The sequence below is a fragment of the Leiobunum rupestre genome, chromosome 1, assembly GCF_980474605.1.
Source record: "Leiobunum rupestre chromosome 1, qqLeiRupe1.1.hap1, whole genome shotgun sequence".
NCBI classification, from domain to species: Eukaryota; Metazoa; Arthropoda; class Arachnida; order Opiliones; family Sclerosomatidae; genus Leiobunum; species Leiobunum rupestre.
In genome coordinates, this window is record NC_143384.1 from 44,013,543 (window position 1) to 44,029,475 (window position 15,933).

Here is a 15,933-nt window from a genome sequence, read left to right on the forward strand (position 1 = left end):
GGAATTTTCACAAATCTCTTTGTAATGTTTTAAAAATACGTTATTAAAAAAAACGATGGTATTTCATAAATTCCGATAGTACTTCTAAAAATCCGTTAGTATTTAAAAAAAATTCCTATAGATTATCAAAAATTCCAATAGTATTTCAAAAACTCCGATAGTATTTATAAATTCCGATCGTATTTCTAAAAATCCGTTAGTATTTTTAAAAAATTGCGATAGTATTTCTAAAAATTCGTTAGTTTTTTTCAAAAACTCCGATAGTATTTCAAATAAACAGTTAGAATTTTTTAAAAATTCCGATAGCATTTTAAAAAAACCGTTAGTACTTTTCAAAAATTCCGATATTTCAAAAATTGCGATAGTATTTAAAATAATTCCGTATCCAATAGTATTTTTAAAAAATTGCGATAGTATTTAAAATAATTCCGTATCCAATAGTATTTTTCAAAAATTGCGATAGTATTTAAAATAATTCCGTATCCATTAGTATTTTTCAAAAATTCCGATAGTATTTAAAATAATTCCGTATCCATTAGTATTTTTCCAAAATTGCGATAGTATTTAAAATAATTCCGTATCCATTAGTATTTTTCAAAAATTGCGATAGTATTTAAAATAATTCCGTATCCATTAGTATTTTTCAAAAATTGCGATAGTATTTCTAAAAATCCGTTAGTACTTTTCAAAAATTCCGATAGAATTTTAAAAAGTCATTACTTTTCAAAAATTCCGATAATATTTCTTAAATTCCGATAATATTTCTTAAATTCCGATAATATTTATAAAATTCCGATAGAATTTAAAAAAATCGGTATCCGTTAGTATTTTTCACAAATCCTCATTGTATTTAAAAATTTACGATAGTATTAAAAAAATCGTATAGTATTTCCTAAAAGCCGTCAAATTTACTTCGTGGGTTTTCTAAATTGTTTTATTTTATTTTTCAAAAATGCAAAAGAATTAAGAATAAAATTCTAACAGTAGATTTAAATTTTTATCGAGTTTTTGAGGTTTTTTTCTGGTAATCTTAAAAAAGAAACTGGAAATAGCCATATTAGGAGATACAAACAATTTTTTTTTATTTCTTTATGGAAAATGTCTTGACTGCCGTTCGCTCGAAAAAAAGCAGAGATATGGTAGATGACGACATTTTCCGGTTTTCAACGGACGATTTTCCTTCCCAAATGTAATATTTGTCTAGAAATGAGTTTCTACAAAGAGCATATCGTTACACACTTCCGGTGTTTCATTGGCATCATCTTTTTTTGTTCTGGTAAAACACGGCTACCAGCTCGTTTCTTATCGGGTGTTGCGTGGTAGGCTTTAAACGGCAGACAAAGAACAAGTAGACACCCTTAGAGAGTCAACATAATTGTAACACTATCCTGACGCCCTTATCCCTCAGCATAAACAAATAAACCTTTATTTTGTCTGCCTACATTCACTTCCGCCGTCAGCGAAACTTGAAGACGGTAGCCGCTGCAGCGTTGCCGGCTACAGCTGAGTGAATTTCCCCTCCACCGCTAGGGTGTGGCAAAAAAAAGTGGGCAGCAGCTTTCGGCTCCCGATCAGGCAGTGTTGTAAGCCTCATTCAAAGCTTGTTGGTTGAGTTTTTCGGGAAAATTTAATTTTAAATAATCATATTAAGTAATTAATACGTCTAATATTTTTATTAATAATATTTTATTTAGTTAGTACCTGATAAATAAACAAAGAAAAGACGGTCGTCCTCGATTTCGCGTCTGTACGCGACTCCTTGTTTCGGTTGTACGGCTTCTCCCTAGAAATGAGCTCGAATCTCTAGAAGAAGCTCCCGAACACCCCTAGCGGCGGTAGGCGAAACTCGCCCGAGTCTCGTTTCGGCCGTCAGTGTGAAAAGCGTCTCGGAATCGCCGAGTTCCGTGGTTCCCCGACGGCATTATTTGTGGGTCATCGTAAGTAGTTGTTTTTTTCGATGATTAATAACTCTGTAGTTTTGAATCTTTTAAGGGCGATCGCCGTCCATAGCTTTCGATAATTTCCCAATTTTCCCTATGATTTTTAAAACGGGGTAATCGTCGTTGGTAAACCGTACGCGTTCCCTGGGATGCTAGCCGAGGCTTCCATTATTGCCGATCTTTTCTCTCTCCGAGCTCGATTAGCCTTCCCGGTCGACGGCGCGCCGCCTCTGCTGCCTGCCTGACATTATCCTAGGCCTTGGTCCTAATTATTTCGACGTATTTCGAAGCCTAATTTTGAAAGACCAGGGATAAACAGAAAGGGTCTATTATTAGAATAAGAGGGACGAATTAAGGAAATTACGGCCGGCATTGAGACTAATTCTTTCCCCAGTCTGTTTTTGGGGAGGTTAGTTGTTGAGTGTTTTATTTCGCGGTAGGCATAGGGCCCCCCTGCCAGACGAAGAAATACAATTCGTGGACGCTCTTCCGTACGTATGCCCGCGCCAGAAGAGTATCCACGGACGCGTTTTCTATTCTATTGAACGCGAAAAAAATGCCAGTAGGGGACTAAATTACAATGAATGTAAGGCCTGTTCTGGGTGGTCTGTTTTCTTCGGGGGACTTTGGCCACGTTGTTGCGATAATTATGGACGAGTTTGTGGTTAGATCAGGGTATGTTTACTGCCACTTCCTGCCCTTATCAAGTTTTTCTTTTATGTGATAAACGTTATTGTTTTGTGCTCGGCAAAATTTATTATGAATGTAACGAAATATCTCTTAAACAATTCTATTGGCCATATTTATGTGTACACCGGAGTACATATTATACCTCAATACAGTGTTTGTTCACGGTAATTGCTAGGATTTCACGAGTATTCGTGAAAATAGTTTTAATATATGAGAATGGTAATTTAACGTTGGTAATATTGAAGAAGAGTAACTTAACGTTGGTAATATTGAAGAAGAGTAACTTAACGTTGGTAATATTGAAGAAGAGTAACTTAACGTTGGTAATATTGAAGAAGAGTAACTTAACGTTGGTAATATTGAAGAAGAGTAACTTAACGTTGGTAATATTGAAGAAGAGTAACTTAACGTTGGTAATATTGAAGAAGAGTAACTTAACGTTGGTAATATTGAAGAAGAGTAACTTAACGTTGGTAATATTGAAGAATAGTAACTTAACGTCGGTAATATTGAAGAATAATAACTTAACGTCGGTAAGGTACGAGATTAGTAACTTAACGTTTGTAATGTACGCGTGTCGTGAGTAGTAACTTAACGTTGGTAATGTACGCGAGTCTTGAGTAGTAACTTAACGTTGGTAATGTACGCGAGTCGTGATCAGCAACTTAACGTTGGTAATGTATGCGAGTCATGATCAGCAACTTAACGTTGGTAATGTATGCGAGTCGTGAGTAGTAACTTAACGTTGGTAATGTACGTGAGTCGTGAGTAGTAACTTAACGTTGGTAATGTACGTGAGTCGTGAGTAGTAACTTAACGTTGGTAATGTACGTGAGTCGTGAGTAGTAACTTAACGTTGGTAATGTACGTGAGTCGTGAGTAGTAACTTAACGTTGGTAATGTACGTGAGTCGTGAGTAGTAACTTAACGTTGGTAATGTATGTGAGTCGTGAGTAGTAACTTAACGTTGGTAATATTGAAGAATAGTAACTTAACGTTGGTAATATTGAAGAATAGTAACTTAACGTTGGTAATGTACGTGAGTCGTGAGTAGTAACTTAACGTTGGTAATGTACGTGAGTCGTGAGTAGTAACTTAACGTTGGTAATGTACGTGAGTCGTGAGTAGTAACTTAACGTTGGTAATGTATGTGAGTCGTGAGTAGTAACTTAACGTTGGTAATATTGAAGAATAGTAACTTAACGTTGGTAATATTGAAGAATAGTAACTTAACGTTGGTAATATTGAAGAATAGTAACTTAACGCTGGTAATATTGAAGAATAGTAACTTAACGCTGGTAATATTGAAGAATAGTAACTTAACGTCGGTAATATTGAAGAATAGTAACTTAACGTCGCTAAGGTACGAGATTAGTAACAACGTCGGTAAGGTACGAGATAAGTAACTTAACGTTTGTAATGTACGCGAGTCGTGAGTAGTAACTTAACGTTGGTAATGTATGTGAGTCGTGAGTAGTAACTTAACGTTGGTAATATTGAAGAATAGTAACTTAACGTTGGTAATATTGAAGAATAGTAACTTAACGCTGGTAATATTGAAGAATAGTAACTTAACGCTGGTAATATTGAAGAATAGTAACTTAACGTCGGTAATATTGAAGAATAGTAACTTAACGTCGGTAAGGTACGAGATTAGTAACAACGTCGGTAAGGTACGAGATAAGTAACTTAACGTTTGTAATGTACGCGAGTCGTGAGTAGTAACTTAACGTTTGTAATGTACGCGAGTCGTGAGTAGTATCTTAAAGTTGGTAATGTACGCGAGTCGTGAGTAGTAACTTAACGTTGGTAAGGTACGAGAATAGTAACTTAACGTTGGTAAGGTACGAGAATAGTAACTTAACGTTGGTAAGGTACGAGAATAGTAACTTAACGTTGGTAAGGTACGAGAATAGTAACTTAACGTTGGTAAGGTACGAGAATAGTAACTTAACGTTGGTAAGGTACGAGAATAGTAACTTAACGTTGGTAAGGTACGAGAATAGTAACTTAACGTTGGTAAGGTACGAGAATAGTAACTTAACGTTGGTAAGGTACGAGAATAGTAACTTAACGTTGGTAAGGTACGAGAATAGTAACTTAACGTTGGTAAGGTACGAGAATAGTAACTTAACGTTGGTAAGGTACGAGAATAGTAACTTAACGTTGGTAAGGTACGAGAATAGTAACTTAACGTTGGTAAGGTACGAGAATAGTAACTTAACGTTGGTAAGGTACGAGAATAGTAACTTAACGTTGGTAAGGTACGAGAATAGTAACTTAACGTTGGTAAGGTACGAGAATAGTAACTTAACGTTGGTAAGGTACGAGAATAGTAACTTAACGTTGGTAAGGTACGAGAATAGTAACTTAACGTTGGTAAGGTACGAGAATAGTAACTTAACGTTGGTAAGGTACGAGAATAGTTGGTACTAGAATATCTGGTAATTTACGAGAATAGTAACTTAACGTTGGTAAGGTACGAGAATAGTAACTTAACGTTTGTAAGGTACGAGAATAGTAACTTAACGTTGGTAAGGTACGAGAATAGTAACTTAACGTTGGTAAGGTACGAGAATAGTAACTTAACGTTGGTAAGGTACGAGAATAGTAACTTAACGTTGGTAAGGTACGAGAATAGTAACTTAACGTTGGTAAGGTACGAGAATAGTAACTTAACGTTGGTAAGGTACGAGAATAGTAACTTAACGTTGGTAAGGTACGAGAATAGTAACTTAACGTTGGTAAGGTACGAGAATAGTAACTTAACGTTGGTAAGGTACGATAATAGTAACTTAACGTTGGTAAGGTACGATAATAGTAACTTAACGTTGGTAAGGTACGAGAATAGTAACTTAACGTTGGTAAGGTACGAGAATAGTTGGTACTAGAATATCTGGTAATTTACGAGAATAGTAACTTAACGTTGGTAAGGTACGAGAATAGTAACTTAACGTTTGTAAGGTACGAGAATAGTAACTTAACGTTGGTAAGGTACGAGAATAGTAACTTAACGTTGGTAAGGTACGAGAATAGTAACTTAACGTTGGTAAGGTACGATAATAGTAACTTAACGTTGGTAAGGTACGATAATAGTAACTTAACGTTGGTAAGGTACGATAATAGTAACTTAACGTTGGTAAGGTACGAGAATAGTTGGTACTAGAATATCTGGTAATGTAAGAGAATAGTTGGTTCTAGAATAGCTGGTAATGTAGGATAATAGTTGGTTCTAGAATAGCTGGTAATGTAAAATAATAGTTGGTTCTAGAATAGCTGGTAATGTAAGATAATAGTTGGTGATGTACGACAATATATACTGCATAATTATTACACGATAATACTTGGTAGTTACTGAACACGGGAGATTATTTGGTATTAGAAAGTAGGGAGTAAACTGAAATACGTAAGTGGTTAGTCACCGAATAATTATAACCGTAGTTGAACTTGAAAAAAAAACCGCAGGACCTTTTTAATTGGTTTACATAATTAATTTAGAAAACGTTAGCTATTAAAATTGAATGAGGAGAGAAATTTCGTGGGTGTACGGAAACAATTATTACAATATGTATAAAAATAAAACAACGAAAACCGGTCGAAAGAAGACTCGGTAAACTTTCTGCTAGCGTAGGAGGAAAATAGGATATTGAGAATAGGACAATGAGACGCTAAAATATTCGCGTATAATAGATTCTTACGTTAGACAATTGCTAATTTTAGTACTTGCTTTCTGAGATCAAGGGCTTTTACCACTATGAAGGGTATTTGTTTTCTTGTAACGGAAACTGAAAAAATTAAGCCGGATTTTGGGAAATTACCTATGTTTCACAAATAAAAACTTTATTTTCCTGTATGTCCCTATAGTTGAATAACCGGTATTTGGTAGCTTTTTATTTTATTAGTGGTCGCTTTATCAGCTCAATTAACAAGTAATCTTTGTAACCAGTTTGTTTTCCAGAAATTAAAATTTTCAGATAACTTTTTGATAAAATAAATTACAATTTAACGTTTTTTTTTACGAATAATTATTCGAAACAGTTGGTGTTAAAGAAACTTAATGATTTGTTTTTCAATATTAATTTTTTTGACCGAATTTATTAGCATTTTCATTGTACAAGAGCCACTTAGCGGGCAACACTAGAAGCTCATAAGCTGCTAAGCCGACTCTCTCTGATTTTAGCAGACGAAAATTTATTAGTTCATGAACTTTTCAGTGGCTCTATGCAAACTGAAAAAGCTAATTGGAATTTAAAAGAATTAAATTCACAGAATTAAATAAATTAAATTTACAAATGATTATTGTAACCAGTTTGTCTTCCAGAAACTGAATGGAATTTGAATTTTCCAAATAATTTTGATGAAAATTAATTAGAAATGGTCGGCTATTTGGGAAAATTTTACATTTGAATTAAATATTTTACATTTGAATTAAATATTTTACATTTGAATTAAATATTTTACATTTGAATTAAATATTTTACATTTGAATTAAATATTTTACATTTGAATTAAATATTTTACATTTGAATTAAATATTTTACATTTGAATTAAATATTTTACATTCGAATTAAATATTTTACATTCGAATTAAATATTTTACATTCGAATTAAATATTTTACATTTGAATTAAATATTTTACATTTGAATTAAATATTTTACAAATGTAAAAAAAATTTTAATTCAAATGTAAATTTTTTAATTCAAATGTAAATTTTTTTAATTCAAATGTAATTTTTTTTAATTCAAATGTAAATTTTTTTAATTCAAATGTAAAAAAAATTAATTCAAATGTAAATTTTTTTAATTCAAATGTAAAACAATTTTGCATTTGAATTAATTTTTTTACATTTGAATTCATTTTTTTACATTTGAATTAAAAAAACTACATTTGAATGAAATTTTTACATTTGAATTAAAAAAAATTACATTTGAATTAAAAGAATTTTACATTTGAATGAAAAAAAAATACATTTGAATTAAAAGAATTTTACATTTGAATTAAAAAAATAACATTTGAATTAAAAGAATTTTTCATTTGAATTAAAAGAATTTTTCATTTGAATTTAAAAAATGTACATTTGAATTTAAAAAATGTACATTTGAATTTAAAAAATGTACATTTGAATTAAAAGAATTGTACATTTGAATTAAAAGAATTGTACATTTGAATTAAAAGAATTGTACATTTGAATTAAAAGAATTGTACATTTGAATTAAAAGAATTGTACATTTGAATTAAAAGAATTGTACATTTGAATTAAAAGAATTGTACATTTGAATTAAAAGAATTGTACATTTGAATTAAAAGAATTGTACATTTGAATTAAAAGAATTGTACATTTGAATTAAAAAAAATTACATTTGAATTTAAAATACGGCAAAATTAATAATATGACAGTCAACCTGAACGCACGAAACTACAACGCGAACCAATATACCGTTACTTTTTTTAACAAAAAGAATTACTTCGTTTTGTCCATCTTTGACCACTAATACTGGACAAACTATAATAGCTAGGAAAAATTGGCAATGGACAATTTTGGTCCTTTGACCAGGCTTAACAACATATTTAAATTTGAAATAAGCAATGGACAATTTTGGTCCTTTGACCAGGCTTAACAACATATTTAAATTTGAAATAAATCCGTAGAAAGATGAATCAATTTAAGCCATGAATATTCAACTCTATCATTAGCGCCACACGATTGATTTACTTTTAAGCCAATAGGAACGAATTCAGATATGTAATTCTAGAGTAAGATAGTTCACAAGAGCAGAATTCAGGGTTGGCTGATTTAAATCAACTTAATTTTAATCACGATTTCAATCGCGATTTAAATCAATGAGATTTTTTTTTTAAAAAATCATTGATTTAAATCAATTTTCATAAAGAAATTTTTGAAAAAGAAAAAACCTCGCCAATTACTATAATTTAGGTTTAAATATAATCTTTATCGTACTTCCCCCCTAATGTTGCATGTTATTCTACGTGTGGGTGGGGATTCCGCAGATATGTTTTTGTAAAGTACCAAAATAGGTTTTAAAAAATAAAACCTTCTATATGATTATTAGCTTAATTTTAATAAATTCATTATACATATTAGTCTTTAAAAATTAAAACATTTGTTTTAGGTAAAATTATGATACTAATTAAAATCAAATAAATAAAAAAAATCAACAATGTATTAACAAATTGTGTAATGATAATCAAAACTTCCCCTTAGACCTGTATAATCAAAACCTCCACTCCTTTAAATCTAACATAATGGGCCGGCTAAAAGAAATTAACGTTAAAACTTAACTTGTTTTTAAACTTTTAAACACTTATTGTTAAGTAAAATCTCTGACAAGCAAATGCAACACTTTTTGCGCAATTTCACTTTTATATCATTGTTTTTTTTATATATATGGTTTTTTTGTTTTTGTATTTTTTTTCAATGTAACAATACATATTAATATAACAAACTAACTAACTCTATAAATTTTAAAAGTGTTGTACTAACATGTTTTTATACAGAATAAAAAAAGTTTGAATTTGAATTATTATTATTAATATTATTATTATTAAATAATAAGTCATCTGTTATAATTTTATTATAATAATAACTATTATAATAATAATATTAAATTAATAGATAGATTAATTTAATTAAATAGATTAATAAATAGATTAATGATAAATACTGCAAAAAGGAAACCTAACCACAACTCGTCATGATTTTAGGAACTAACGCTTCGACTGCTTATAAATAACAGCCGAGCATAAATTGGCCACGCGCCGCTGGATGTGACCTAGGGTATTCCAATTGAATATTTTTGGGTTAAATAGATTCATGGTAAAAACAGGAATCCATAGCTCTACTTGGAAAGCTTATCCTGGCGTATCGCGTATGGTAAGATCACTCTGACGGCTTTGACCCCGCCTACGAGATAAAAAAATCCCCTCTGCGCGCGTTCCCCTCTCACATAGTTGTTGTTAAGTTAACATAGGGACGTCAAAAAAAACCGTCAGCCACATCGAGACGAAAATCTGCCGCGATAAGCATTCCCAGTAGAGGTATGGATTCCTGTAGAAAGCCATTTCTCACGTAATAAGTGCGATGTATTTTCCTATTTTCCTGTAACATTTTTTATGTTTTCTGTGGTCACCCTGTATTTAACTGTATAATGTGTAAAGTGACGTAGAATTCTCAAAAAGCACTTTTTAGGCCTAATATTTTAATGGTTACAAATTTCGCTCAATAAAATTAAGAGAAAATGGAGAACTGTCACACTTATGTGGAAAGTATTTATAAGCTTATGTCATTACGATTTTTACGCTAATAAAAACGTTAAATATATAAAAGTAAATATTCTCTCTGTTTCAGAGTTACGTTCCCAAAAATGAGGGAAATTGCAAAATGAAGGTGGCAACTAGATGGCGTAACGAAGCGACGCCCAATTCGTGACGTCGTTCGTGACGTTTTGGAATTTAATTTTAGAAAAAACAAATCCGGCGAAAACAGTGTGTGCCTTTTGCGCCCCTTTTTTTCAGCCACGTGGTTGTTGTTATTTTTGAAATCGTGGTTGCGCGTCATGTTTTTCCACTGGATTACGTCATCGCCGGCCACGCCCCCCGCAGGAGGGTGCGGTCGCGGGGGGGCCTCCTCCAGCTTTGTGCCAAAAATGATTTTGCGTCTGCTGTGTTTCGCGTGCGTGACAATGAGTGTGATCGGGGACTCGACCGACGAATCGGATACTTACGGCGGCAGGAGCGGCAGAATGTCCAGCGGGTTTTCAAGTGCCAATGACGGCTCGGTGCCGGTCAAGAGGTTCTGGGGCATCTCGGACAGTACGGCCCTCGTCGGACAAATCTTCAATTTTACCATTTCCAAGGATGCCTTCACTGGGAAAATTCGCAGCTTCGTTGTAAGTTCATTTCGAGTTTACTAGATAGTCAAGGAAATATTCGGGGAATTTCGTAATGGGCTTATTTGGTCAGGGAATTCGAAGAATTTATGTTATTCAGGATAATTTAGGTTTTTTTGAAATGGCTGGAAAAATAAGTTGTTGGTAAAAAGTTCGGGAAATTTAGGTGTTGGTAAAAAGTTCGGGAAATTTAGGTGTTGGTAAAAAGTTCGGGAAATTTTGGTGTCGTTATAAAGTTCGGGAAATTTTGGTGTCGTTATAAAGTTCGGGAAATTTTGGTGTCGTTATCAAGTTCGGGAAATTTTGGTGTCGTTATCAAGTTCGGGAAATTTTGGTGTCGTTATCAAGTTCGGGAAATTTAGGTGTTGGTAAAAAGTTCGGGAAATTTAGGTGTTTGTCAAATTACAGGGAAATTTAGGTGTTTGTCAAATGACAGGGAAATTTAGGTGATTGTCAAATGACAGGGAAATTTAGGTGTTTGTCAAATGACAGGGAAATTTAGGTGTTTTGTCAAATGACAGGGAAATTTAGGTGATTGTCAAATGACCGGGAAATTTAGGTGTTGATAAAAAGCCCGGGAAATTTAGGTGTTGGTATAAAGCCCGGGAAATTTAGGTGTTGATAAAAAGCCCGGGAAATTTAGGTGTTGGTATAAAGCCCGGGAAAATTTATAATTCGTAAAAAAGCAGGGAAAGGTTTGTATAGTAAACTTAACGTTGGTAAGGTATTAATTATGGGGGGAGTGACTTTAATTTCAAATCCCCATTTCGCACTCCGAAAAGTCTGCACTCCAATAGGAGTTTTCTCCAAAGTTTAGCAGAATTTGCCACTAAGCACAGTAAAGCACTTTCCCTTTAAAAGTCAACCAACAGCGCTCCTAGCGGCAAAAACGTGGAATTCCTTGATCTACCGTCGAACGTCCGACTGTATACTCCCTTTCATTTTTCATCCGATGGCTACAAACAGCTGCAATCTTACCGATTTGTATTTTAACACATAAACCTCGAGGGTAATTGCGCGTTTTAAAATCGCATATGCTGTAGCCGCCGCCGTCGCCGCCGTATTATGCGTAACGCTTCAACCATTGAGAGTGAATGGGGGAAATGTTACATAAATCGATAGGAAATTTCATTCCTTCCCGGTCACCACACCAATTTTGCCCATTTTAACGATTTTTAAAATAAATATTTTTTTTTCCAATCCAATTAACATAAAATAGAAGCTAGTTAGTGAATTCTTGCATAAAGTATGCGTTGAGGTTATATACCCTTTACGTACAGAATATTTGTATTTTTTCGCAATTGAAATTTTTAGTAACGAACTCTCAAAATAAGTTCGATTTGAATGAAAATGAAATTTTAGTAACAAACCCTGAAATTAAGTTCGATTTGAATGAAAATGAAATTTTAGTAACGAACCCTGAAATTAAGTTCGATTTGAATCAATATTGTATTTTGGATTATGTCTTGACCTCTTTAACCCAATAAATATAATTAGCTAGGCTAATACCCAAGGCCCCGCCTTAGGCTCAAGTCATCGAGCGACTTTTAATGTCATACGCTAAAACTTTAAATGAGGTTTTTAGCCAAATTACGGGATAAAAAAGTTGTACGTCCACTAAATGTTGCGCAAACTTTATATTTGACTTGAATGGTCACTCTAAACCGTTTAATACCCACTGCAACCTCCATTTACCCCGATATTAAAAAAAAACAATTGAATAGACCTTTCTATAAAGTAACATTGGCCTTCTTGTTAAGATGTATCGGGCGCGTCACTCGTGACGTGGAAATGACGTTCAATAGACGCTAGCATAAATTCTGTCTTATTCAACTTGTTTAAAAGTTCCACGCGCGTCTTGATATTTTAGCGTGAATGGGCTCGAGCAATTTCCCGCGTGCTCCCTGAAATAAAAAAAAAACAATGCGCGAGCCTTTTACGCTAAAATATTAAAGAGCGCGTGGAACATTTTAACAAGTTGAACAAGACACGAATTAAAATTCAACGAGTCGCCCTTTTTTATAAAGATCTAACCTTCAAAACTGAACTAAACTCTTACGTATCTCGTGACGAAAGCGACACATTAAAACAAGTTCGGCAAGCGTAATTACTTTATTGAAAGGCTTAATGAATAGGCCTTTTCATAAATTCGCTACGACTACCCAACTTGTTCTTGAAATTGTGCAGTCAAACCTATGGACGAATTCATTAGCTCTCTTTAGTGGGAGAGATTGGGAAGCATTGTAGAAGTTAGATAAAACAGTAAACAAGAAGGCCACGTTTATTTACAGAAAGGCCTATTGATTATTAAGTTATTTAGGGAATGGGTGGAAAAGGTGTAATGTTGAGTACGGTCGCGATACGGAAATGAGAACTTAATGTATATCAAATGGAATTGGAATGTCTGGATTGCATCAAAATGGATTTGTTTTCAATGGGAATGGGAAAATGGTGCCAATGGGAATGGGAAAATGGTGCCAATGGGAATGGGAAAATGGTGCCAATGGGAATGGGAAAATGGTGCCAATGGGAACGGGCAAACTGTGCCAATGGGAACGGGAAAACTGTGCCAATGGGAATGGTCGGAAGCCAAATATTAGAGCGGAAATGATAAGGGAAAGGATTTTGTTGGGATGAGAATGGTATGGTTAAAACTCCAGAAATTGAACACGAGGAAAGTGAAAATTAATTTAAATAAGATCTTATCTCAGTGTTCTTTCACTTTCTAAAATATTAGTTTTCCTTGGAAGGTCATGCAACAATTAACCAATGCCTATTGACAACGGTACGGTGTGTGTTGTAGGCTACTCCCACCAGGCGGCGGTATCGCGGCAGACCTGTACTCTCGCGAGGTGTCTTCGCATTTCGACACGTGCGCCAGGTCATTGATTTTAAAATTACCCTCTCCTGATTGGCAAATGTGTACTTTCGTGTGAACTCTTCACTTTGCTCGAGTAAGCCGCTGAAATGTTGGCCTGGACTCAAACGATAAGGAAGTTCTGGCACTAGGTTGAAACCCGCTAAATAGATTGTACACAAGCTTATCATCGTAAGTAACATAATAAACGTAAGTATGACATTGAACGATTTCGGTTAATTATACAGAGTGTTTCAGAAGGTAATGCAGAAATTTGTAGACGGTGAGTTGAGAAGTATGCTTGTTTTTCCCATTTTCCTACGATGAGTGAAAAGAGCGCCAGAGAGCTTCAAAGTGTGGCCTACTAGCCCCTGGAAGTAGGCTGCAACAAGCGCCAAACCAAGCAGCAGGGACTTTAAATACTGTTTAAGTTCACTTTCTTACGCTGGTTACCTCGATTGGTTTACCAAGACCTTTTTTACCTATCACACGAACCCAAACTTTAATGTTTGCGTTTCCCTGTTGCTTGGTTTTGCGCGTATTGCAGCCTACTTCCAGGAGCTAGTAGGCCACACTTTGAAGCTCTCTGGCGCTCTTTTCACTCATCGTAGGGAAATGGGGGAAAAACAGGCATACTTCTCAACTCACCCCCTACAACTCCTTCACATTTTTGCATAATGTCCTTAACTACGTCATTCATGCGGTCACTTGCAAAATTAGAATGCGGTGAATAAGAAGTAGCATACTTATTAATATGATTATGTTACTTATGTTTAAAAATCATTGATTCATTGTATTATTTTTTCAAAACTGGTTATTATAGCCAGACTTGGAATTAGCGGGAGTCTTGGGGCCAATGGCTCTTAATAAAAATCAGTGGGCTCTTAAAATAAATCATTCGAATGGGGGTTGCGGGCCACCGGGACTCTCAATTTAATTAAAAAATATGTATTAAACATTTTACGGAAATTTCTGGAACATGATTTGTACGCCGTTTTTGAAACTCTGTTTTCCCATTGAGTTGGGAATAAATAGAGGTACAAATAAATCTGGCTAGCGCGGGACCAATTTCGTTCAATATGGAGACTTTTTAAACTATATCGTTCAACCGTGGCGGCATCTGTCTCTAGTGGTGGCAACTATATTGCAATTGAATTTTTGCGCGAATCATATAACTTTACAAAATATAGATGGCGCTACCGCCCAATTATAAAGATGAATATCGTACAGTCTTCTCAGAACAGGTCCCGGGTAACCATGGCAACCGAAATGGTAATTGTAATTCTAGCAGTATTATTCCCAATTCAATGTGTTTTCCTACCCTATACGAGAGCGGGATCTAAAGTTACAAATTATTGTGTATGATATTATAATATACTTGCTTGTTTTAAAGTTAAAAATGTTATGTAAGTAACGTAACCAATTTTTATTTTCCTATTTTCCCTACCTAATTTTAAATTTTCCCCCCAATCCCCCCCCCCGCTTGGGCCAGTGGCTCTCAATAAAAATAAACTTAAGGGGGGTCGGGGACCCGCGGGGCCCCCTTAAAAAATATCACTATTTCCAAGTCTGATTATAGCAGTACTAATTTAATTTAATTTAGATTATTTAATATTCTAGTTTACCTTAGTTTACCTTACGAACCTGTGCAATTTGTCAATAAATTTGGCATAAAATACTTAACAAAATATTAAAGCAACTGTCGGCTCTATCATTGCCACCTGCATTATGAAATGACCCCTGTTATTAGAGATGGCGATGAATCTATCCGATTTTTTTAAAAATTCGACTTTATTGCCGAGTCTGGTGCCATCTATTAATGGCAGCGGAAGCTAAAATTCAAAATAGCGAAACAATAACGTCGTCAGAGAACCATTATAGAGTATTATATTATTTAAGACAACTTATACTCTACTTAGTGGACTTTAACCTAAATTATATATCCCATATAAAATATATTGTTCGAAATTAGAATAATTAAGTTATTGTCAAATTTACAAACGAGCCAATCAACGCGATGGGTACTTTAATGTCCCGCCTTTTGGGTCAAAATGTAGCTTAAGCTTCTTGTTTTGATTTCGACGCTAGCGACATCTGTTGAAAAAAGAGCTACTTCACCTCGAGCCAACACTGGCTTTAAAATCTAAATATTTAAATTTATATCAAAATAGATTTTTTTAACATTTCAAAAAAACTAACAAGATGTCACGGACATTTGAGTACACACAATCCCTCCGATGTTATAAATATATTTCAAATATTAAATTTGAATTGAACATGTTTCTAATCATCTTGTACATAAACTAGAAGTAAATGAACCGAAGTTATCAGACTTCTATACTCCCCATGTTGGAGGCGTTTTTCTTATGAAGTTACATTTTGACCTCTGATTTGAAATTTTGCGCGCTAATAGGCCGAAAAAAAAGGTTTTTGTTTTTATGAAACCATTTTTATACATATAATAATCAGCTAGGCTAATACCCAAGGCACCACCTTAGGCCTAAGTCGTCAAGCGACTTTTGAAGCCTTAAATTCA

At 34.1% G+C, this 15,933-nt stretch overlaps 1 protein-coding gene across 4 annotated transcripts in view; it reads left to right on the forward strand.

Moving 5' to 3' along the window:
• The window catches only part of Dg (Dystroglycan), a 109,007-nt gene that overhangs the window by 76,691 nt on the left and 16,383 nt on the right, over positions 1-15,933 (forward strand). The window contains exons 1-2 of one of the 4 annotated variants that reach the window (XM_090180337.1): positions 1,826-1,937; positions 10,000-10,540. In XM_090180337.1, coding sequence (XP_090036463.1) covers positions 10,208-10,540 — 333 coding nt within the window. In that variant the 5' untranslated portion in view covers positions 1,826-1,937; positions 10,000-10,207. Of the gene's footprint in view, positions 1-1,825; positions 1,938-2,386; positions 2,527-2,597; positions 2,616-9,999; positions 10,541-15,933 lie in introns of those variants that run through there. The other 3 variants (XM_090180339.1, XM_090180340.1, XM_090180338.1) reach the window with 3 other exon arrangements.